The sequence below is a fragment of the Epinephelus moara genome, chromosome 3 (genome assembly GCF_006386435.1).
Source record: "Epinephelus moara isolate mb chromosome 3, YSFRI_EMoa_1.0, whole genome shotgun sequence".
NCBI lineage: Eukaryota > Metazoa > Chordata > Actinopteri > Perciformes > Serranidae > Epinephelus > Epinephelus moara.
In genome coordinates this window covers 37,111,356-37,136,460 of record NC_065508.1, presented here as the reverse complement: position 1 = coordinate 37,136,460, position 25,105 = coordinate 37,111,356, and the positions used below count along the sequence as shown (strand labels likewise).

General features: G+C 40.4%; 1 protein-coding gene across 4 annotated transcripts in view; it reads right to left on the bottom strand.

The window, feature by feature from the left end:
- robo4 (roundabout, axon guidance receptor, homolog 4 (Drosophila)) overlaps positions 1 to 17,848 on the bottom strand; it is a 43,808-nt gene extending 25,960 nt beyond the window's left edge. For 3 of the 4 annotated variants that reach the window (XM_050035424.1, XM_050035432.1, XM_050035448.1), the window contains exons 1-3: positions 17,291 to 17,848; positions 9,107 to 9,433; positions 2,333 to 2,490 (exon numbers count right to left, since the gene is read on the bottom strand). In XM_050035424.1, coding sequence (XP_049891381.1) covers positions 2,333 to 2,490; positions 9,107 to 9,433; positions 17,291 to 17,489 — 684 coding nt within the window. In that variant the 5' untranslated portion in view covers positions 17,490 to 17,848. Of the gene's footprint in view, positions 1 to 2,332; positions 2,491 to 9,106; positions 9,434 to 11,808; positions 12,077 to 17,290 lie in introns of those variants that run through there. The other variant, XM_050035440.1, reaches the window with a different exon arrangement.
- Positions 17,849 to 25,105: the final 7,257 nt, after the last annotated feature.

Below are 25,105 nucleotides of genomic sequence, written 5' to 3'. Positions count from 1 at the left end.
CCAATAATCATGAATAGCTCACTGCAGAGGAACCCCCTTGTGGTAAAGCATATAAATGAATGCTTGTTTAGACCGATTGTCAGTGTTGCTAATTTAGCTTTTGGCTATTGCCTTATAAGCGGTGTGACTTTCATTTCAAGGCTCAAATATGTTTTGTGGCTTCAGAAAGTTTTTTTGGGCTCTTTTGATAGTATAGGTCATCACTTGAGCCCTTTCCAGACACAGAATATGTAACATAGTTGGCTTCATATAAATGTTCCTTACAGCTTCATTCAGACATGACATGGCACTGACAAAAAGAGACACAGTGCGTGTACAATATTTGCACCTCATACATGGGGGGAGCACTGTGTTGGAATGTACTAATATGAAGAAAGAAGATTTGTTCCTGTTTGTTTTTTTTCCAGCAATACTGATGGACTTTAAAAATGCAATCTGCCATTGAAGCCTTTAGAAAAGGCCCTTGTGAGCGTAAGGGATGCTCGCCACCAAAGCAGTGGTGAGCCGCCCTCACAGAGAATAATAAAATTGCTTAACTATTTCATAATTTACAGAGAATTCTTCTGCCTGATTTATAAAATCCAACAGTGCATAAGTTGGGTGGCTGGTTTAAGTTGCTCACATACTGTGTCCAAGGCATCTTGCTGAATATTCCTTCATCCATACAGTTTGTATGGAAACAAAAATAAAGGGAGCCCTGTACAGCAAGCGTGACAAACAAAAGACAAATCCCTGTGTGAATAAGAGGTAATAATTCAGTGACAACTTGATTGCAGTGCAGCAAACACAGTGTGTGGAGACGATAATATGAACATGGGTGTTAAAACTGTGGAAGCCAACAAATCCCTCCTTACATACTGTAATTGGCAATATAATGAGGGGTGTTTTCTTTGCTTGAGATTTTCAGAAATTAGGTAAATTAAAGACGCAGTGCATGGATCATTCCGAATGCATTTCCAAATCCTGCGAGATGATTTTCCGGCATAGTTTGCACTGCTGAATCCCATGCATTCATGGTTAGAGGGCCTGTTTTGTCAATTAATTGTATCAAACCTTGGAGTGTTGTAACTTGCAGTGTTGGGCAAGTTACTCTCAAAATGTAATATATTACATATTACTAGCTACCATCATTTGAAAGTAATAAGTTACTTAACAATATTACTCTCTGTGTAGAGTAATAAATCACCTATTACACTATTTTTGCATTACTTTGACCAAAATGAGCTCAGAAGAACTAATGTTCATTTTAAATGGATGAGGGTCATGTTGTTTCACAGCAGGTAATCAAAGCACAGAAGCTCCAGTTTACTACAGTTCATTTCAAATCCAGTGCTGCACAGGTCTGACCCATTCATGCACTCACATACAGTGGTTACCACTTTGTATTACAATTCCCTGCTTATATTAATAATACCGTGATGATATAGAACAATTATATAACCTAGACCTTTTAAAATAAATGAATATCCTTGGACACAGGGAGGCTCAGGCAGAGGATCAAAGTCTGATAATTATGAGGTATGGATAAATATTTGTGGGCCTATGATATAAAACACAATAAACAAATTGTGGTTAGCACAAAAAATGGAATGGCGTGGGAGTCAGTTAATATGACAAGCCCAAATTAATACTATGGAGCTGGAAGAACCACCTGCCAGTTCCTGGTGTGCTGGTCAGCTACAACAGCACCGGAGAGAGACTTATGCATAAGAACAGGACTGTGTGCAAGCGTTGCTCTGCAGTTGTAGGAGATGTAAAAGGAAACACATCCAACATATAATAACATCACCCAGATGTGATATCATCAGGGTGAGGTTAAACAAACTGGAGGACAGCTCCTTATCCCCACTACTTTCAAGCAGCCTCAGGACATTGTAGATGTTGAGGGTATATTAATGGAAACACACTGAACATGATAACACCCATCCCAGATGTGCCGATCAGCACCCTTCTATAATGTAGTGTATAATGACATGACAACACACAGCAACCTTTGGGGGATATTTTTTCTGTTGGCGCCCTGGTGGAAGTGGAGCGATGTGGATCAGTGTGGATGAATGACAAATGAAAACAATAAACAGTTTAAGACCAGGATCTAAAAAGTGATGGTGACGAGACTTGAAACAATAAGAAAGTAGTTGGCTGGAAGTGTTTTAATGTTCGGCTATCTGCCAAGTGGCTAGCACTCATGGAAAACCCAGTTTTTTTTCTCCTGGGTCTCCTGGATCTGGTAACATTGATGTCTTACTTAAAAGTGGCTCAGGCGCTTAGTCAGACAAGAGATCAACATGTTAAACTGTCATTCCATTCATGATTAAGGTAGAGGGCTTACAGTGTAGCGGTGATCCGTGCTGTTGATAGGCAGGCCATCCTTCTTCCACATGACATTAGGCTCAGGGTGTCCTACTGGGGGTTCACAGTTTAAGACAGCCACCTCCCCCTCTGCCACCTCCACATCACTGGGCTGCACACTGAACTCCTCCTTCAACACTGCAACAACAGAGTCAGCGTTAGTGCACACAAACATGTAAGAACTCACTGCAAGAAGGATTACATTCCCATCCACAATCCATTTACAACAGATGATTCTGTACTTTGAGCTGTCAGGGGAATTTTCAAATTAGATTACTTATTCAAACTAGTAGCGTCACTTCACTATTTTCCTATGTTTTGGGTTTTGGTAAGCTCATAATTATTTTGCAATTATTATTATTTTTATTTTTACACATACAGCAGTGCAGCCGGTGAGACTTCAGTGAGGAAGTCAAGCAGATGTCTGCAAAACGATAATTTTTAGTCATTTGGCTTTTTTTTCCAGATATAAACTAAATTTAACAAAAAGCTAAATCTTCTCAATCAGTTAGCCATGAATGTCAACTATTCACATTTCCCATTTAAAGTAGAGCTAATATCTTTCACATATCTAGGGGTGCAAATTACACACACTTTTAAAGCCCCTACAAGGAACTTTCATTTTGAGTTGATTTTGGCGACCCTGTGGACAAAAGCGGTAGTGTTTTGCCGGAATGAAGCCTACATTTCCCATGAGCTCTAGCGCGTATTGTCGTAAAGACGCTTACCTGGCTCGCGCATGTGTTTGTTTTGGGGATGAATGAAACAACAAGACGGGAAAACTTTGCCCCCGCTCCTATCGGGGATCCCAGCTCACCTCTGCCGCGCCCCAGCTCCACCTCTCCGGCGTAAGCGCCACCGCCGCCGGGGTAAACGCAGCGGTCGGCTGGTAAGGCTGAAGGCCTGTTTGGCGAGCACTTCCACGGCTTCTTGGACTGAGTATGGAGCGGTGCCTCGCCTCTTTATTTCTCGGCACTCGCTGGACCCTGTCGACGCCTGGCTGGTACCTGTCGTCGGCCCGGATGAGGTGTTCCAGCCCCGCGGCCCCTGCTCTCCTCGTCCCCGCTGGCGCGGGGTGAATCTGCGCAACCTGCGGCCTCTGTGTGTGGCTCCCCGGACAGCTAACGCCGTGGACCTGCCGGCTCCTGCCAGGATTGGGCTGGTAAATGCTAGATCGCTAGCGAACAAAACGTTTATCCTGAAGGATTTCCTGACTTCCCGAGGATTGGATTTTCTCTGTGTGACTGAGACGTGGCTGACTGTTGGTGAGTCCAGTGCTTTCACAGAACTTTTACCCGATGATTGCTGCTATTTTAACTCCCCGCGGACGTCGGGTCGAGGAGGAGGAATAGCGACTATTTATAAGAGTCACTATAAATGTAAGCAGCTAGGTAAGATGACGTGTGCCGTCCGAGTGCCGTAAATCGCTTCGTCCTGGAAGCGACCCGGGGCGGACCCGGAGACAGTTTCCTAAAGGTATGGATATACACTATATAGAAATAGCTTATCTTCACACCGATGGTCTCATTTGCTGTTGTAGGTCACGCACAGACATCAGCAGAAACGAGACTTTTGCATATCAGTTAAAAGTTCCTTGTAGCGGCTTTAAGGTGCTGTTGAAATATGTCTGTCCCTTAATTGACAGGACCAAATTAGATCTTATACGTTGGTCAACTTAAACCATTTCCGTTGCAGGCCATGTAAACACAATTAAAGTGATAATTTTACCCAGACTTCTGTACCTTTTTTGAGTGATCTTTGTCTTTCTGTCCAAACATTGTTATAAAAGCTGGATGAAGTAATATCCACATTTATGTGGAGCAGAAAAACTGCACAGATTCATAAGACATATCTACAAAGCTCTAAATTGGCTGGGGGCGCAGCCCTACTGAATTTTTTTACACTATTATTGGCTGGCAAACATCACTAAGCTGTCTGTCTGGCTTTCTACATTTAATATATGGTACAGGCCCTGTCTGGTCCAACATAGTAAATAAATTCAAGTTTGCCTGCCTCACCCATATCGTTTATGTGCTCCCTCTTACCTGTGAAAGGAAAAACCTATCTCAAAAATCCTGTGGTTCAGGACACACTCAAAATTTGGTTCCAATGTCTGCGCCATTTTGGTTTTCAACAAGCACTCAGTCTCGCTCCCATCACTTCACACCCTTTTTTTTTACTCCGGCCCTGATGGACCTAGCATTCAAATTGTGGCACAGAATTTTTAATTAAAAACTTTGAAATTCCTAGATCTCATTTTTTCAGATATTTAAAGGCTCGTAGATTTCCCATGAAACAGTATACAACATTACGCCTCCTCCCACCAAACTGCCCCCTGGAGGAATACCTACGGTCTGAGTCAAACCTTAAAGGACAGATTTCGAGAGTATACCATCTAATCCAGCGCATAAATCCTCCGTCACTGACCAGGACAAAATATGCCTGGGAACAAGACCTTATGGTGACTATCCTCGACAACATCTGGGATCTCAGTATTATTCGCATTTATTGCTCATCCATTTGCATCTGCCACTGCATGCTACAGCTCAAGCTCTTTCACCATCTCTATTTCACTTAACTGTCAAAACTGTTCTCCATCTCTGACGACAGTTGTCCAAGATGCAAACTATCTCCTGCAACAATGAGCCATATGTTCTGGTCATGTAACTCATTACATAACTTTTGGACCACTATATTTTAGGTACACTTATATATTTGTCTTACTGTTGTGCTGTTGTAAGAAGTATAAACAAAGTGTTTGCAAAATGTCTGCAAATCACAGGAGTTACATTAGTGTTAAATTTGAGAACAGTTTGAGCATTGTGTGTGAGGTCATAGTGGACAGCTGCTGCTGTGTCTTTTTATCCAACATACCATGTTTCCATTGCTCAAACCCCATAGAAATCATCCAAAAACACTGACTGTCAATGTCCTTCAATGTCTAATCAATGAGTAGACTAAAGTAAAACCGCCAATTTGTACTTTTGAAGTTTGTAATGTACACATTACTGACAATATGCCAGTAGACACGCCAGCAGCAGGGTCACTTGTCCCATGCCTAACCAAACATCACTGTGATTTAGTGGCTTTACTCATTAGCAGCTACAAAGGCAGGCAATAAAGCAGCCTTTCAGCAATCATTTAAGTGACAAAACCAGACTGAATAGTTTTTTGTCTACAAAAGGTATTAACAGGTAATAACAGCAAACACTACACCCACTTACAGTAAACTCACTCTGAGGTAGATTTTAAAAATGTGACCATACAAATGATCAGGGGGAAATGCTTCTTTCCAATAATTAGATATTAGATATCATGGAAAGACTCAAAAAATGAATGACAGTGACAGAAACTCTTTGACACTGTTACAGTCTCTGTCTGTGCCATAGTAAAAGGACTCAACCAAACCTCATTTGGTTAGGTCCTTTGACTTGCTGCCTTTTGTCCACTGCAGTTTTCAGTGTCCTGTAAAGACTCCAAGACAAGCAGCTGCTGCGTGTCAGCCACCTCTCTGGGATAGAAAGAAGTAAACAGTGAGGGTCTTAAGTCAATTAGCACCACTATTTGACCCCCCTGTCAGGCAAACATTGACATTGGACCTCTGTCCCCCTTCTGTCACAACATACATCTTCATCTGCCTTCTGCGTGTGCACTTGTGTGTGTTGGCTATGCCTTCATCTTCCCATCCCTGTGAAACAGATTAGAGATTCAACTTTCCTGTGTGTGTAAGACTTGGGGAAAATAAATGCAGTTGTATTGACCTGCATAAAAAACACAGACTTTATTTGTTTCCTTGCTACTTGCTCACATATTCTGGTAACAATGAGCTTGTTGGCTCTAGAAAAGACAGAAACCGTATATATAGATATATGTATATAGAGTTTATACAGTTACCTCAATTATAAAAGCAAGAATTAAGGGGTTTTTTGGCCTTCTTTAATACAGATTATTAACTTCAGGTTTGGTTCAGGTAAAATAGTAAAATACATTTTATACTGCTATTAAATCTCTTTATTGAGCACCTCCTGTTGGTGAGTTTAGAATGCAGTGGTTTCCTCCACCGTTTATTGTGCAGAAAGAAAGTGCATCTTTAGCAATACAGTTTGCTATTTATATTAAAGCTGTATCACTTCAAATTCAACTTCTAATCTTCAATTTTTGTAATAATTTGATCATTGATGTCACTATACTACTCTATGCAGATGATATATTTTTAGTAGCATGCGTGCAAGCGTGAGCATGAAAAATAAGGGCTGCCGCTTGAAACTCACAGCAGCTTAATACATCACAGCCTCTGGCTTTTTTTTTATATCTAATGTCACCAAAAAATGTTGTCATACATTTCTAATCTGTCATTAGCACAGTTAGCTTGTTTACTATATTACGTGAATGGAGGTGGCGGGGGCAGGGGGTATTAGTATGTATATGACATTCGATACTAAAAGACTTTATTTTTCTTTTCTTTTCTTTGTGTCCCTTTCTATTCTGCTGCTCCATTTGTGCCCAGAGTGCACTCTATCCTCCAACAGAGTAGTGCTATAAATAATTCAAACAGAATTTATATTTTAACAGCACGTCTAATTAACGGTCCAGCTGCAATAATAGAAAATATATTCATGGCAGTAGATGTTTTGATCTTAGCGAGCCGCAACAAATAAATGAATGTTTGGGAATCCCTAGGTACAGCCCTTAAGAATATTGTCTCAATGTTGTGGCTGATAGTGGAGACTAGTGGTACACCAGGATAAAAGACTAACAGAACCTTGCTCTTGCTTCAACAGTTCTGTCATGTGCAGATCAATACACAACTGCATATGTATGCAATTTAGCATCGACTTTTAAGGAGGGTATTTGTGGTTTATTTAATACTAGTCCATACCCATTTGTTAGCTTTATCACCTTCTACCTATGCCAGTCCTCAATGCCTATGTGCAGTTTCACATAGATTGACCACGTCAGTGAGTAGAAAAACGTGGGACAGACAGAATGACTGACTGACAGAATGACACACTGACAGTTTCCGTGATTATGCACAGCATACCATACCATGACTTAGTCATACCAAAAATTAGAAAAAAACAACATTCAATTTCTCCAGTCACCTTGAGGCGTCCTGTTCTACATATCTACGAAGTTTAGTAAAAATCGATACAGCAGTTAGGCCTAGATAAGAAATTAGCTCTCTAGCGCCCCCATTTTGTTTGATGGGGTCAATAATGGAGGGCTCCCCTCAGATTATGTGTGGTCATATGCCTGCAAAGTTGCATGGTGATTGGTGAAACCCTTGAGATGTTATACACCTTTATGTGATGAGCCACGCCCTCCGCAATATTCATTGCCTTATAGAACCTCAGTTTTATTATCATTATTTATATATATATATATATATATATGTATATACTTTATTAATCCCCGAGGGGAAATTCAATTCTTTCACTCTGTTGTCAATTACACACAGGTCCGAACACACACAAACAGGACCTATACAGAGGTCCAATGTCAATGTTTGCCTGACAGGGGGGTCAAATAGTGGTGCTAATTGACTTAAGACCCTCACTGTTTACTTCTTTCTATCCCAGAGAGGTGGCTGACACGCAGCAGCTGCTTGTCTTGGAGTCTTTACAGGACACTGAAAACTGCAGTGGACAAAAGGCAGCAAGTCAAAGGACCTAACCAAATGAGGTTTGGTTGAGTCCTTTTACTATGGCACAGACAGAGACTGTAACAGTGTCAAAGAGTTTCTGTCACTGTCATTCATTTTTTGAGTCTTTCCATGATATCTAATACATGCACTAAGTGGAGAGATGTCAGAGTGGGGCTGCCCATGACAGGCGCTCCGAGCGGTTGGGGGGTTCGGTGCCTTGCTCAAGGGTACCTCGGCAGTGCCCAGGAGGTGAACTGGCACCTCTCCAGCTACCAGTCCACACTCCTTATTTTTGGTACGGATGGGGACTTGAACAGGCGACCCTCCAGTTCCCAACCAAACCAAAGTAAGTTTTCCAACTTTTGCCAAGAGGGAACTTCAGATATTAGTCCCTAGATTATGTTCACCAAGTGTCATGCAGATTGGTCAAACCTCCTAGGAAGAGATCGATTTTAAGTGTTTTTCAAAAAATTCAAAATGGCGGAAAATCTATATAACCGGAAGTTATGGGTGCTTGAGGCAAATTTGTTCCTCATGATGAGAGGCATCTCTGTGCAAAGTTTCATGTCTCTATGACATACAAGGCATGAGATATGTCCATTCAAAGTTTGCAATTTCAGTCGGTTGCTATAGCACCCCCCTTTGGCCAACTGACGTAATATTTGCTTCATTAGCAATGGTAATTGTTAAGAAAATATCATGTTCTGGCATAAAATACCGGGTTTTGGGGGCACAATCCCAGCTGGAGAAGCAGCTATGTCTCACTAAAAAGAAACCACTTTTCGTGGCACTATGCCAGCAGGAAACAAAGCCAGTGGTTGCTACAAGTCACCCACATTTGTTGCCTAAAAATCTGCTTGAAACACAACAACGACTCACTAAATCACAACTGGTTTTGTTGTTTGTTTGTCTCAGTGGTCTGCAGCTTGGCAGGTGTCTCGCCTTGGTGACACGATATGATGTAATATTCATGATGCTCAGAGCAAGCTGGTGTTGCTGTTTATAACTTATGAACAAGTTGTCTAAGAATTAATTGACGACATTAATTAGAGATGACTTTGCTGAATGGTCATTTCAAGTCTTCAATGGTAAAATACACTCTAGTCTTACCTGCGATGTACAGCGATGCATTACGACTGGCAGCCTTGCCTGCACTGTTCCTAGCCACACAGGTGTAGATGCCCTCGTGCGACTGACCTCGCCTGCCCTCTCCCACGCTCAGGAAGAAGAGGCTCCCCTCTATCAAAGCCAAGGGCTGCAAATGTGCGTCTCCCTTTGCCATTTCCAGAGGCTGCCCGTTTCGCAGCCACTCGATGGTCGGCTTTGGGTTGCCATCTGCCCGGCAGGAGAGTGAGGCAGGATTCCCAGCTTTCACCACTACATCAGAGGGGTGGTGGGTGATACGGGGCAGCGTCTCCTGTGCATGAATTCTGAATCCTGAGTATGACACAGAGATTTTGTTGAGACTGTAAAAAGCATCCAAGTGTAACAGAACAACAAACTGCATGTTGTATTTGTGTTTAGTCACATTCAGAAAAGCTGAAAAAGCAACTGAAATATATAAAGTTGCCTTTAAGAAAAGACAATATGATCATTTTATGATGACAGAAATATTGTGAGCGCACTAAGCCCATAAGTGTAATGCAGATGCACCTATCCAACTCTCCTGATACTTAGTATCTCAAATAGGATTTGATGACTAGAAAATGCCATTTTGAAAACAGTGTTCCTCTTTCCCCAAATTTTAAATCTAGAAACTTCACTGCTTGGAATTTATTGTGATCATTTTTATTGTAAATATGTTAAAGAACTATTTTACCCCCCAAATGACCATCTGTATATTAATTACTCACTCTACATTAATTTGAATTTGTGAAGAAAAGTTTTTTTCACATGCCTTTAGTGAACAAAGAGTCTAAAAACAGGCCCACTGTGACTGGATGACTGCAACTTACAGAAGAGTTTGATGATGACAGAAGAAAGTAATGTGGATTGGTCATTGGGTGGTGGAAAAAATTAATACAGCTCAGTATCGCTGACAAAGTTTTCCCTTGGGGACATAATTTACAGTTGAAAAAAGGTAACATGGGGCATCGGTGGCTTAGCGGATAAAGCAGGCACCCCATGTACAAGGCTGTTGCCGCAGCGGCCCGGGTTCAACTCCAACCTGTGGCCCTTTGATACACACACACACACTCAACCGTCCTATCTATAAAGGCAAAAATGCCCCAAAAAATATCTTTAAAGAAAAAAGGTAACATATTGCAATAAATTTTAGCACAATACTCAGCACATCGCAACATATTCAAATATTTCTCTATAGAAGAGCCACACCTTGACAGTAGCGCCCAGCAGTATGCATCTCTGAGTTCATTTAACTAGCAACAGCACACCCACAACAAACAGTGTTAAGCCTTGCTACCAACAAACAATGGCTATTTGCAGCCAGCAGTGGTGGAATGCCATTGTTTGAACTTCCCATGGAGTTGGATGACCACACTGAAGGAAATGGGGAGACTGTGATCAGCTTCCTGACAGGAGAGGAAGCTCAAGGGTCTCAGGAACATCAACCCTAACAAAAGCATACTGGAACTCCCCCATCAACGGCATATCCGCAACAGAACAAAAGACACTGCAGGAATTTTACGATTTTTTTTTTACTTTTTTTTTTTGCAAACAAAAAGAAAATTCTAAAACTTGTGTTGCAGTCACTCCATGTCAAACATGCCACTGAGGTTAGAAAGATTTGGAAGAACTAGTTGAACCCTCACAGATGCCACATCCTGTCTCAGACACACACAAAGAAATGTTTATAAAGCCTTAAAACTGCACATTGCATGCTGGCTATTCTTACAAAATAAGAGTAAAATAAAAAATACATAAAAATAAAATCTAAATTCTGAGGATGGTCATGAGCTGCAAACGTTTGTAATTATCTGAAAAAGGTTGCACTGTTTTACACCTAAATCTAACAGATAATCCTAGTCTGGCCAAATATATTTGGCTGTCTTAAATGGGCAATCAACAAAAAGGCCCTTCATCTTTTCATTCATTCACTATAGCCGGAAATACCAAGAGCCTGTTACACCCCACTGTCACTTAAAGAGTCAAAGGAAGATGAAGCCAAAACATCAGTGTGTCATGGTCAATAAGTGTAACAGGGCTTAGTGCATAACTCAGATCGAATATGTCAACTTGGGCTTTGAGAAATTGTAATGGACATTTTCTGTCATTTTATACACCATATGATTTATCAGTAAATGGAGAAAAGAATCTCAGATTAATCAATAAGAATAAATAACAGATTTTACCCAAATAGGGCTCAATTAGGAAGGATATAAAGGAGAGATACTGTAAGTGTGATTTTTTTGAGTGTTCAAAAATAGTGTATTAATGTTGGAGTTCTAATGTTGGCTCATATGTAGGTTATTTTTCAGTTTCTGGGCAAAGGAAACTTTAAAAATCTAATTTAGCTTTATTGGCAGCTTGCAACCAGAGTGAAACCAACTGTTTTAGTTCTTCTTAATAATCTATAGGCCTACTAGTGTATAGTTTTTATTTACTACCTGACAGCAGCAATAACAACATGTAATACTTAGGTAAATATTACAACCCTAATATATGGTTAATATAGCCTACTTTTACCACCACTGGAAGACACAGAACTTCACAGAATCAGCAGGTATTGTCTTTTTAGTAGGCCTACATGTCTTTGATTCAGGATTTTAAACTAACACATTCTAAGCATGTCAGTGAAATATTATTATACTGTATCTATCACATGAATGATTCCGAAATTCAAATGTACTTACCTGACAGCAAGACGCCAAACACTGATGCCACTATGCGCATGAAAACACTCCTGTTCATCGTTAACAGCGCCGTGAGCAGTCACAGAGAAAGTTCCCGCACCAGCTAATAAATAAGGTTTGATTGTTTTGTTACTAACTAACTAACTAACCTGCTTTCATCAGCCAACGTATCCGCTCTTTTGTTTGTACTTCAACATTTTAAATTTAACCTCCGACTTTCCTTGTTAAATCCCACAGTGAACATCAGCGCCAACTTCATCCCATGCACTCTGACATCGCACCGACATCAAGGTAGCGCGGTGACGTTACGCTTCCTGTCAGATGGGTTTTCAAAATAAAATCGATGTTGACACATACATACACTTCATGGGGCCACAAAGATTTCAAAGCATTCACCAAGGCATTTTTAGATTATTCACATATGATTGTTGCTGGAGAGGGTCCATGACAACCTGTGAGGTGACAGAAGCAAGAACAGTATAACAGGATGGCCTGCTTGACGCCCACTGCTACTGCTATTATTAGTCTATAAGCCACATTTCTACTATTATTATACACATATGATTATTATCATTACAAATATATGAAATCATATATCAGTATAATACTATTATATACTACTGTTATAATTAGTCATATTTCTATTGTTATTATGGTTCCTGTGCACCTCTCTGTCTCTCTCAACCTCTCTCCCTGTCTTTCTTGGTCTTGTTCTCTCTGTCTCTCCCTATGTATCATTCTGTCCTGTATGGATTGTCTATACTGTAATTTTAAAATGGTAATGTGTTCTGTACACACAACGTCAACTGCATTTATAAACCTTTATTTAGTCAGGTAAGTGAGTAACGCATTTCTTTTCATACACATTGAACGCAAGCGACGCGGGCAACACCTGAAATGCAATACATCGCTCGCGCAATAGGGGGTAGCAGAGTCACCGGTACATTCCGGGTGAAATCTGATAAAGTGCATAGAGGCTAGCCTCGGCCTCCGTCAATCACACATTCTCTCTCTCGCTCTCTCTCCACAATACACACACACACACACGCACACGCACACCACACCTTGTACTACTGACTGATTACTGTAGTCTACATACCGAAAAATTGGACTCAGTAGTCCTATGTTTGATGTGTTTATTCATCCAGCTTAGCCGCTTCAAAATCGGAGGGTACCCAAAACCCATCTGCCCCACACCACTTTTGCAGGCCTTCTTCCACTTCTTGTGTGCATGTCCGAATTTGTCCCTCACGTTCTTCCAATTTTTTTTTACTGTTTCGATGCTCTTTCCCATTGCCATGGCTATATCTTTCCACGCATTTTCTACTGCTATTTTATTAGAGTGCAGGGCACTAGAACTGTCATATAAATGGGGGTGTGCCCGTACGAGTTCGCAAAGTTTTTCCTCCTCACCCGCCATCTGTCATACCTGCTTCTTCTGTGAATAACAAAAAGTGGTTAATTTCAAGTACGTCGTTTGCATTATCACCCCCTGGCAACGCATGGTCGTTGCGTCGCGTATCAAAAAAATGGACAACACATTTTGAGACGCAAGCACGCATCATGGCGGCCAATGCGTCCCAATGTGTTCGTGTCTGTGTGCCTTTGCATCGACTATGAAACGGCCCTAACTCTCAGCATCTCGGTGACGCAGACCTCCTGTCTGTTTCTGTATCCTGACACCTTTTCCCTCAGTGGAAACGAAGCTTGTATTTACTTGTATTTCACAGATAAGAAACAATAAATTGTGACGACAGTAAGGCCTCCACTAAAATAGCATTTTAAGTCTTGTGTGCGATCCTGGCTTCATATGAACAGAGGACATCTCTGCTTGTCGCTAGGCTAATTTATGCAATGTAAAATGCCATAGGCTGGCGCTAATAACATTAGCATGTGACAGTTGTTTTGTTGGTGAATGTTGTGAGTTGTAATGAAGCCAAATTGAGTGCCGTTACCTTTGTTAAATGTTGCTGTTGTCCCTGGCTTTAACATAATATGAGACAAGGGAGAGATCTCTAGCTGCTAGGCTAATTTACACAGTGTAAAATGCCATAGGCTGGTGCTAATAACGTTAGCAAGTTGTATTTGCTTGGAAAACATGTATAGTATAAGACAGTTGTTTTGTCGGTGAATGTTGTGAGTTGTAATGGAGCCAAATTATGTGCTGTTACCTTTGTTACATGTTGCTGTTGTCCCTGGTTGTATATGAGAAGAGGGAAAGATCGCTAGTATCTAGGCTAATTTACACAATGTAAAATGCCGTAGGCTTGTGCTAATAACATTAGCATGTTGTATTAGTGGGGGAAATGTGTCCAGATTACGACAAGTAATTGTCTGTCGATGCTGCGATTTATAGTGAAGCCAATTTGCGTACTTGTGTTTGAAATTCTCTATTAAGCCATGTTTAATGTGTGTTTAGAAGCAACTAAACTTTTCAGCACTTAACAGAGTCCTCCACCGCCGACTATTGTGTTGGAGGTGTAACTGCAGAGTGACACAAACACACCATGGCAGAAGTAAAAATAACGTGCAGATTTTTTTTTTCCCACGACTAACCAATGAGTTGAAGATTATGTACGACTTCAGTCGACCAAGATTTTCATTGGTTGACTACAGCCCTAATAAATAGCAATAGCAATATCTGACAGAGGGCATAGTATGCTGTAAAACCCTCTCAGGTAAAGTGTAACTTGTAAATTGTGATGTTGAGCTCTATAAATGAAACTGAATTGAACTGAATTGAACTGACTTGAATTGAACTGAATTAAATTGAACTGAAGAATTGAATCGGAGTAAGACAATGGATCAAAATAACACTTGCATCAGGCTTTGTTTTTTTTTTTCTTTTTTGAGCTTTTGATATTCTGGCTAGTTTGTATAACTTGAATGACTTCAACATTGTAAATTATTTCAATTCACTTTCAATTCACTGTATAGATCCCAGTGGTTCCCAACTGGTCCAGCCATGGGGTCCAGATTTTTCCTTAGTCGTTAGCTCCAGGTCCACACAGTTTAATCTTTAGCATCATATTTTCATTTGGTCATGTCTTCAAGCCAGTTTGCTGTCTCTTGTCAAGTAGCAATCTATTAGTCACTCACTCTACAGCAGGAAACAGCACTTCAAAATAAAAGCTCTGTGTTAGAAATTCACGATTTCAAAATAAAGATTGCATTTTACAAACATGACTCGTGAGTCATTTGGTCCATTCAGAATGGAACCGGGACCCACTTATGGGCCACGACCCACCAGTTGGGAACTACTGCTTTAACCACTCCGATAAACGTGCTGTTAACCTCTGAGGACCCAGGTCATCATTCCTCACTTGAAAACGTTTCTATCTATCTATTGTGTTGCTTGAAGCATAACATGAGACAATGAAATTGGAAAAAAATATTGAAAATATTGTGATATATTTTGTGGAAACAATGGAAAACTCATTCGCTTCCTTAACAGATGTTCCGCCAAACACAAACTTCCTACCCTGAAATCCCACAGGAGACTCTGAGTGTGCCTCAGTTTTTTTTCGTGGCTTACAACTAAATTCAATTTGCTGTAGTGAATACTGTATATTCATTTTTACTCTCTAAACACAAGCCACCGTCCCATGTTGGGTGTTTGTTTTTGACAGTTTGTGGCAGCAACTTCGTCAACACTGCTAGGAAGCAGGAAGTTCAGAGTCTCCCAAACAATAGAAGGAAATTATGTATCTCTCACTAATGCAATGAGTCCACAAACTGTTTCAACTGTAAGTAAGCAGTTTGTTTTGGTAGCCAAAGTCACTGAATTGGAAAGAATTTTACTTGAACTTTGTACATAAAAGCACTGGATTTGTGTCCCAACTCCACACTTATTCCACAATATTTAAAGCAGGATTAAAAAAAAATACACAAAGTAAATGGAGGTGCTGAGGTGGTATAAAGTATAAAAAGTAATGCAATTAAGCTCAAATGTAAATTTCAGAAGAATTAGTGACACTCCAGGTGCTGAATTACTTCCAAGTTCCATCACGGCAAAGCGAGGGCGACCCAGAAATAAGTGAACTACCACTAGTTCATTCCTTCCAATGGCTCACATAAATGAAGTATTGTTTAGTGAGCTGTTCATTGTGAGGCTCAGAAAGGCCCGGGGCTAAGTGATGGATGTTTATATTGATCCAACAACTCGGGCTTGATGGCCCCGGCATCGGCCAGCTTTCAGCCTGCAACAAAAGGTTTAGAGAGGATGAAGGATGAGTTCTGGCTAAACACAACCCATGGGAATGGTGCTGGGCTGAGATGTGCCGAGGAAAGGAACCTCTTTCAGGCTGTAGACCAAAGGTCAGGAGAGGTATTGGAGCTGGCGTAGAGGGCGGGATGGAATAAGAAAAAGAAAGAAAGTGTCAACTATAGTGAGGAATGTGATAAAAAGTGACTTCAGAGTAAATTCTGAGTGTAATTCAAGTGTGTTTTGTAAAGGAATCAACAATCGCTGTCAACATGAATGACCGCTTCGGGCTAGTTTTAACAAAAATGTATTCTGTGTTGTTACACGCCGTGCCTCTTTTCCTTAGTGACTCAACCTAACAGAAAGAATGAAAGACTGGGGATGACAGCAAACTCTTTATCTTTATGTAAGCAGTAAGTTTTTCTTTCAGACACACTTTGATTGCATTCCATCACAATTACAGTTTCCAAAATTGAATCAATTTGATGAATAAACCATCTCTGCAACCTACGTCTAGTGTCTGAAAGATTTGCACGCAGCATTGTCTTTGCAATTAAACCTCTAGAAGTGAGCAGATCATTTTCCATTTTACACACAAAGCATGATTTTAATTTGGCACCAAAACCAAAGGGAGATTTAAGCATTTTACATTACATGACACATACATTACTCTTTTTATCTGTATGCATTATTGTTGTTGTTCTTTGTTATGATCATTATTGTTTATTATCTTTGTTGTTATCTTCAATGATGTACTGACTGTCTTATCTGGTGTTGTAAAGTGTCTTTGGGTGACTTGAAAGGCGCTTACAAATAAGAAAGTGTTCTTTTTTTTAAGTTGTCTTAAAATGTCAGTTCACAGTTAGATATCTTTATCTTGTAACTCTAAGTTTATAATAACTGCTTGTAAACATGATTTTAAAGTGATGGCACTTTTTTTTTTTAGAAATCTGCAGTCACATACATAGTTGAATACATTAGATGTTCACACAGTATGAATTAGGTTAATATTTATGTGTTCATGCATAGCCCATATAACACATTTTTTATGGCACCAAATAATATGGAAGTTATTTATATTTTAAAATGATTTCCTACATGGTCAGAATCCTTAGCTGATCTTAACTAGAGAGATACATTCAAAATCTACCTATAATTAAGTTAGTAGTTTTTACACCTAAATGCACAGACCTTGCATGACAGCACCTCAGTTCATCTGCAGCAGGATGCAGGATGTCAGAGTTGTGTGCCTCCAATCTGAAAAGTTGTGTGAGTTACCTTTTTTTCGGTGTGGCCTGCTCCTGTGAGGCGTGTGCTGGTGTCCGGCACCGTGACGAACATGCTCCTTGAACCGGCTCTTTGACCTCTTGTCCAATCCTGACTCCGTTGGACAGATGTCTTGGCACTTGCACCTCTGTGTGTACTCTGCCCAGGTGTAGAACCAGGACACCCAGAGCAGCCACGCACTGACCCGCATCTTCAGTCAACACTTCCTGGATGCAAGACCCAAACCTCTACTGCAGCTCCACTGTGCCGTCCATACCCTGAGATAATTGTGATCTCCCTACTGTGGCGCTCCACAAACATTCAACATGTGACCTGTCCTACACAGAAATAGTTAAACAGTATGTTTCCTTCATAATCCTAAAGCATGGCTGTGTGCTCCTCTTCCCTCCCTCTTTAATTTGGCTGCTCCTGGTCTCCCCATCTCCCTCCTCTTTGGGTCCTTTTTTTCTCCCGTGGAGGGAGAACTTGGGGGGGAACAATGATCAAAAAACAAGTTTCAGACCTCATGCTGAGCGAGTAGTGAGGGAGAGGGGACCAAGGGGTACTGTCTTGTCCAACAACATCTGTGCCATTCATTCATGGGATATGGTGGGGGCAGAAAACAAGGCTCAGTCTAGGGGAGGAGGAGGTTGAAATAAGGGGGAGGTAACACAGAGAGGCCTGTTTTCTCAAGTCAGTTAAGTTCCATTAATCAAATGTCTACCATGTGACTGATCAAATGCAGCACAGCAGTTTTTGAACATTTAGAGCATTGCATAAGTTGAATAATGAAATGTCTGCTTTGATCATTCTGACAATATTTAACCTAAACTTAACAAATCATATCTGAAAAAAGAAAAGATATGATGTTGGTACCTTAATTTGTCGTAACTATAAACTTTTCCTTCCTCTGCGCATATTGCAATTATAAGTTTTTTATTTTTGTGTTCATATGATCAGATGCAAATGGTCAGAGCAGAATAATGTTTCTTTTGACATACAGCCACTTCCAAAAAGACAAAATGGATACAAAGGCTTCTCTTTCTTTCACTGCAATGTGACAACTCAAGCCCCCCCACTCACTACCCAACCTCCCACCAGTCAACTAGCCAAGCAAATTTGTAGCTGCCTGTCTGCACAGTATGAGTCTCATACATCATCTTGGCTCGCTCATAAGGAGAAAACCAAGTCAACCTTGTCAGAATGTTCTGCTTTAATTTCAAACACAGTCAGTTTGTCTGGTTTGAGTGGACTCCCAGAGTGTACAGAAATTACACTTCTGATTTGGTCTACGGTTTATCTGCCTGTTAACAAACACAAATGAGGTTCCATACAAAATACTGTGGAGTTTGAGGCTCTGGCCATTTTTCTGTCACACCTTCTTGTATACTCAGGGTCTTTTGGTTGTGTTCATGTATTCAGTCTTTTATTATATTTAAAAAATAAATTTATAACACTCTCGTTGCACTTCATGCACAACTGCTGTGCACATCACTATGCGAAAACAACAATCAACAACAATCTGGAAATGAAGAATTCCACTACAGAACCGATTAGAAACAAAGACATGATCAATTTCTGACTTGACTGGGGACTGATTTTTAGAACATCTTACACTCTTTACCATAATGACCAGTCAAGTAAAATTCACCTAAAATGCCTATTCAAGGCAAACCAAAAGTAAACTGAAAGCTGTTCCCGCTCCATTTCCTAGTACATGTACATGCATGGTCTCATTTGATGAAAGTTATTTTCCCCTGACACTCAGAACCACTGTAAGTGCTTCTGTCATTGAGTCCCCTCCTTGGCTATCGACGCCCATAAGCAGAGCACGAAAGCTCCTGTTGGCTCAAGTGAGGTGTCAATCAAAAGGTCCATCAGAGTCCAGCTGCCATTGTGATAGTGATTAGTCAGCATATTCACTGCAATCGGGAGTTATGGCATACAATAAGAAGAGAAATATAAACATTTGAAATGATGCAACAACAGTTTATGGATATTTATGGATGTAATAATGTGTTTGGACCAAATATTTCACTGGATTTAGATCATCTGGACCTTTGAAAGTGTATGAAGACTGCATAAGCAGCGTTTTTTTGGTATATAATAGATCTGTGGATCATCATAACATATAATAGGTGAGTTTATAACTGTTTCTTTGTTTCCTTTTTGTCTGACAGAAGTGTTTATAGAGCCTTCTGTGGTTACTGTATCTTGAAATGGTAAGCATTAATTGAACCGCGAGGAGTGTAGCTTTCGAAACAATAAGTCGAATAAGTAAACTACTTAAACAACGGCAAATACAACAGTTGTTTACATATTGTTATCATCAAAAAACTCACCTTACGAGGACCCACAGATGGTACGTCAGATTGTGAAAGTACTAATGAGGTCAATACCTTGCCTTGTTGAGGCAGACATGTGCAAAACAGATCCAGCTGACCATTCTATAGCCTTGGTCAGTAGTTGGCAAATAATGGCCTGTGGGCCAAATCAGGCCCTCCAAAAAAAATATTTGACCACCAAAGACAAGATAACAATGTTAATATATGGCTCATTTAAAGCCCAATATGAATTACCTCATAACATCTCAAACTGCAGCCCAATGTTTTTGCAAACCACAAATACATTATGTTTGCACGTTTCATACATATCATATTAGCTTTCTACAGTGACATAGCATGTGAGCTGACTCTGTCATTGGGTGGAGGGGATGATGGATGGTGTGTCACTTAGGCAAGATGCCTGACAAACTGCAAACCACTACAGACCACTGTTGGAGACCAACAAACAGCAAAACTGGCTGTTTTTTTAGAGTCATTGCTGTGTTTCCATCACCTTTTTAGGCACCAAATGTGGATGTTTTTAAGTGACATCACTGCATTGCCTGTGTGGATAGTGGCACAGACACTCACTGCTCCAAGACGTGAAATTGCTGCACAAAATGGGTATTTTAAGCAAAAACATGATCTTTTCCCAATCATAACTAAGCGGACTTGTGCCTAAACCTGACCAGTAGCCACAGCGTTGTTGAAATGTATCCGCTGCATAATAAAGTAAATGTATGCATGTTTTGCAGACACATACAATGCAAACTTTTATTCTGATGATTGGGTTGAATATACTACGCAATCCACTGTGTCTCATTCTCATCAGGCTGTTTGAACAGCAGATAGTGCTGAAATAAAGTCTAATATATTTTCAAAACGTTAATAAAACAGACGAATAACACAGATAAATAATATTGTTGACTTAAATTAAACATCGCCATCATTCAAACAAACTTTAAATTTGATGACTTAAGTCTGATTGAACAAGACAGATTTGTACAGTGTTTTCATGCAACCTTAAATGTAGGAGGCCACCCATGTGTTGAAGATCAATCAATAAATTAAATCTTGTCTCACAGTGCAACAAAGAACATACATCTGCATATATGTGTCATTTATTTCACAAGTAAGTATTACCATACAGTAAGCTGCTGTAACTTGAGGTCAAACTGTTTTATACCTTAAATTTATTCTTACATGAAATAAAATAAAGAAACTAAAAATACTGAAAAACGTATTTCTACCTTACCTGTCAAAAATTAAAACCAGGGTTTAACGTGATTGCTGACCCCTGGCCTAGGCTAGTAGCTGTTAACTGAAATTGCATATTTACAATGTTTTGCACTAACAGCTCCAAATACTGTAGCTCCCTGACAAGTTATTTTGTATGGACTACAGCATCCATTCAGATTATGTGTAGTCTAATAAAAATGCATTGTTTAAAGGGAGGTAGCAATATTTATTCAGGTTCACCATATAAAGGAAATGGCTGTAATGGTGCTGATGCTGTGAAGTGCAGTTTACTCATTGTTCACTGCAGTATGCAGCAACAGACCTTAACACAGCAGGCCATTTAACTTATAAAAGCAGGAAAAGCAGAGGTATACTAATAACAATAATGATTACTCTGTTCTGTGTAGGTGTATTTGTGATCCATGTCAGTGAGTCAGCATACACAATGGGCCTTTTTCACTTCCTTCACACATTTTACCTTGTAAGAAAAGCACAGCTGTTACTAATGGCATTAATAATAGCTCAGAGTCCCAGTAAGCCAGGACAGTGTGACAGTGAGTCAGCATGAAAACTACCACGTCGACCATGAAACCTTAATTCTTTAACTTTAACTCACATGTATTATTTATGCGTCTGTTTTAACTGTGTTAACTTATGTCTAATATTTTATCTTTACACTGCTCACATAGGGTTTGTGGCACTTTTGTGGTAGCTCACATGTTGTGCAGCAGCTTCCAGCTGCAGTGAAATGTACTGTATAAATCAAGTTTTGCTTTACTTTGAAACACCTAAATGGAATATAGCCATCATTTGTTTTATGATTTACATAGGGCTGCAACTAACGATTATTTTCATTGTCGATTAATCTGTCGATTATTTCTTTGATTAGTCGACTAATTTTTTTATTGAAAAATGTGTTCAAATGTTGAAAAATGTCAGTTTGTCTCTTCCAAACCCCAAAATTATGTCATCTAATGTCTTGTTTCGTACTCACGCCAAAGGGTTTTAGTTCACCGTCATGGGAGAGTGTGTAAAGCTGCCAATATTTGAACATAAGAAGCTGTAATAAGAGTATTTTGGGGTACTTTTATACAGTGGTGTAGTGGTAGCTGATGAGGTGAATGTACTACTTGGTAGATGGGTAAGTTACAGAGGAAGAAGTGGGCATACTCTCCTATATATTCTGATGGCTTTTTGGCTGATAGGTGGGTATACTGTAAATGGCCAGAAAAAGATGTGGGTACACCCCGTATACCTGTGTATACCCTCCACTACACCACTGCTTTTATAGTACTTTTCTATGAAAAAACGATTATTTTAATAGTCGATTCGTCATCGATTAGTCGACTAATCATGGCAGCCCTAGATTTACACCTGCTCTTTTCCCACTGTGACACATCAACATGTCCACTGTTAAAAAGGTCTTTGGACCTGGCAGACCTCAACTGAATGCAAGCATTATTAATGTTTTTATTACCTTTGTGCTTGACAGGTCAAAATATTTCCTATAAAAAGGTGAATGCTCTTGTAGAATCTGTAACTTGAAGCTATACTACTTGAAGTTTGAAGCTCGTAACACTATAGTACCAGTATGTTAAGGATTAACAACAGACCTTTTTTCATGAAACAAAGGTGACACAAATTTTTTTGACGGTGGCTCAGTTCTATCAAATGTCCCAGTTAACCATGACAGTGAGCCAGCATGAATATTACCCGGACCCTGGTACTAGATCATCTAACTGGAGTACAGTCAATTTTAATGTTATCAGTTACACCTGTGCCTTTCCTACTACAACAAAACAAAATGTCTGCTGTTAACAAGTTTTATTTCATGAACTATTTGAGCTTCAAGAGAGCCTGGTGAAATGAAGGAGTACGTGGAAGAAATATTTTAACACAGTAACAGTGACAGTAAAGCTGAAGAGAGACAGGAAATGTGGGAGAAAGGGTGGGGGTGGCAGGCAGCAAAGGGCCATAGGTTGGAATTGAGCTCAGGCCCCTGCAAAGGCTCAGCCTATATGGGGCACATGCTCTGCCAGGTGAGCTGGAGGTCACCCCTGTTTTATTTTGTTTTTCATTTTTAAGCCTCCCCACCGGTGACAGCCCTGGCTGTTTGTTTTCAGGTTGTCTGTCCATCAGTCTGTATCATCAGTAAGATATCTCAGGAACGCCTTGAGGGAATGTCTTGAAACTTGACACAAACATCCGCTTTGACACAAATGATGAAATAATGACATTTTTCCCACTCACTGTTATTTTTACACCATTTGAACATATTAGCCTTGTCATATCTTGCAAAGGTAAGGGGAGTCACTCAGGCAACAGCTAAGTAGCTACAGCCACGCTAAGGTTTTTCAGCCAGCTAGGCATTTCTAAAGAAGATGTCACATTGAAAATATTTGTCTCAAAATCAGAAAGGGACCGGAAGTGGCTGCCGTTGTCACTGTTCGCTGATTGTGAGGTTCCCCAGAGCTCAACTGGGTTTTCACCATTTGAGCTGATTTACGCCCATCATGTCAGAGGCCCTCTGGATGTGCTCAGGGGGGATGAAGGAGGAGGCTGACTCAGCCAAAAGTATGAACATCATCTCCTTTGTGATGATGTGTGAGAACCTGCTGAGTCCCAGGCCAAGCAAAGGAATTGGTATGACCAATCAGCCAGGAAGTGCAGGTTGGAGCCTGGTGAGCAAGTCTTGTTACAGGACTTTTGCCAACATCGTACCTCAAACTTTTGACATCGTAACAAGGCCCTTATCAAGTGAGGAGGAAGACTGAGGAGATGACTTAAGAACCACCCTAAAGCTTCCGCATCAACATGCTGAAGAAATGGCACCCTCACTTTGGTCCAGAAATGCCTGCAACCTGTTCTTCCAAGTTACAATGATTTTAGTACAAAGTTTTCTTTTTGTGTTACTATCTCTCCTCTGCATCTCAGCAAGGAATCAGAGAACCATAATGAGGGGATTTTGTACAGAAGAGACCTTAAAGGTTAAGTGTGTACAATTTAGGGGGATTTACTGACATGTAGCAGTGAGGCCTGCAGATTGCCACCAGCTGAAACTTCTCCTGGTTAGAATTCCATTGTCCAGGAGGTTTTTACTGTGGGTCAGATTATCCACAGAGGTCTTTACCTCTTCAAAGCAAACAGATAAGGTGATTTAAACCAGTAAAAACACTGAATAAAGCAGTTTCACATTATAAATAAGGGTTTCTCAGACAATGTTTGGCATGTCAGAGAAGGACGGCTCGCCCACCACATGCTATTGTGTGCTCACTATTTTTCTCTGATAACTGAGAGTTAAAACAAAAAAAGCAGAGTCATTCTACAAATCAGTATTTTTTCAGTGCTGTTACTGTTATTATTCACAGTCTATGTTGGAAACAGACTGTGAATAATAATGGATGTAGCTACCATGATGTCACCCATTGGTTTGTGGACCACTGTTTTGAGCCCTCAAATTCAACAGCCAGAAGTGACCATATTTGGACAAGAGTGTGTGGGTCTGACTTATAGACTGTAGTGACGCTTCACAGGCTACATCTATCTCCACAGACAACCTGTCACTCAAGCAGCCCACTCTTAAATATGCATAACTTTGGACCTTAATAAAATGTAAACTAGTGAGTTACGACATCTAATGCACGTCTGTCCGTCCTGGAAGAGGGATCCCTCCTCAGTTGCTCTTCCTGAGGTTTCTACCATTTTTTTCCCCTGTTAAAGGGATAGTTCGACATTTTGGCAAATTCGCCCATTGCCGGTGTTGTATCGAGATGTGTTCCCTTGTCGAATAATGTTTCCCTTCAGTTAATGTGTACAAGTTGTCCACAACGCTCTTGTGGACAACTTGTAGCTTACACATTCACCACGCTATGAAATAATAACGTAATATTACGAGACAGAGTTGTTTTGAAGCCAAATGCAGAGCCGGAACTATATTCCAGACATACAAAAAGCGTATGTTTAGTGCAGTTACTCTCGTCATCAAAAGAAGCCAGAATATACAGAGGAAGAGTTACAGGTTTTGGAAGAAGAGAGAGCAAGAAGAGAGGCTGAGGCTGCCGAGCAACCAGGGGCTGAGGGGAGACCCAGAGCCGGTGGTGTTAATGTGGGGCTTACTGGCCACTTTATTAGGTACACCTGTGCAATATAAATATAGAGTACGCCTCAAAATAATCACCGGAACACGGGGAGAACATGCTAACTCCACACTCATAAATCACCACAACTCCTGAAGGAACAACAACATAAAATGTTCCCTAGCAGT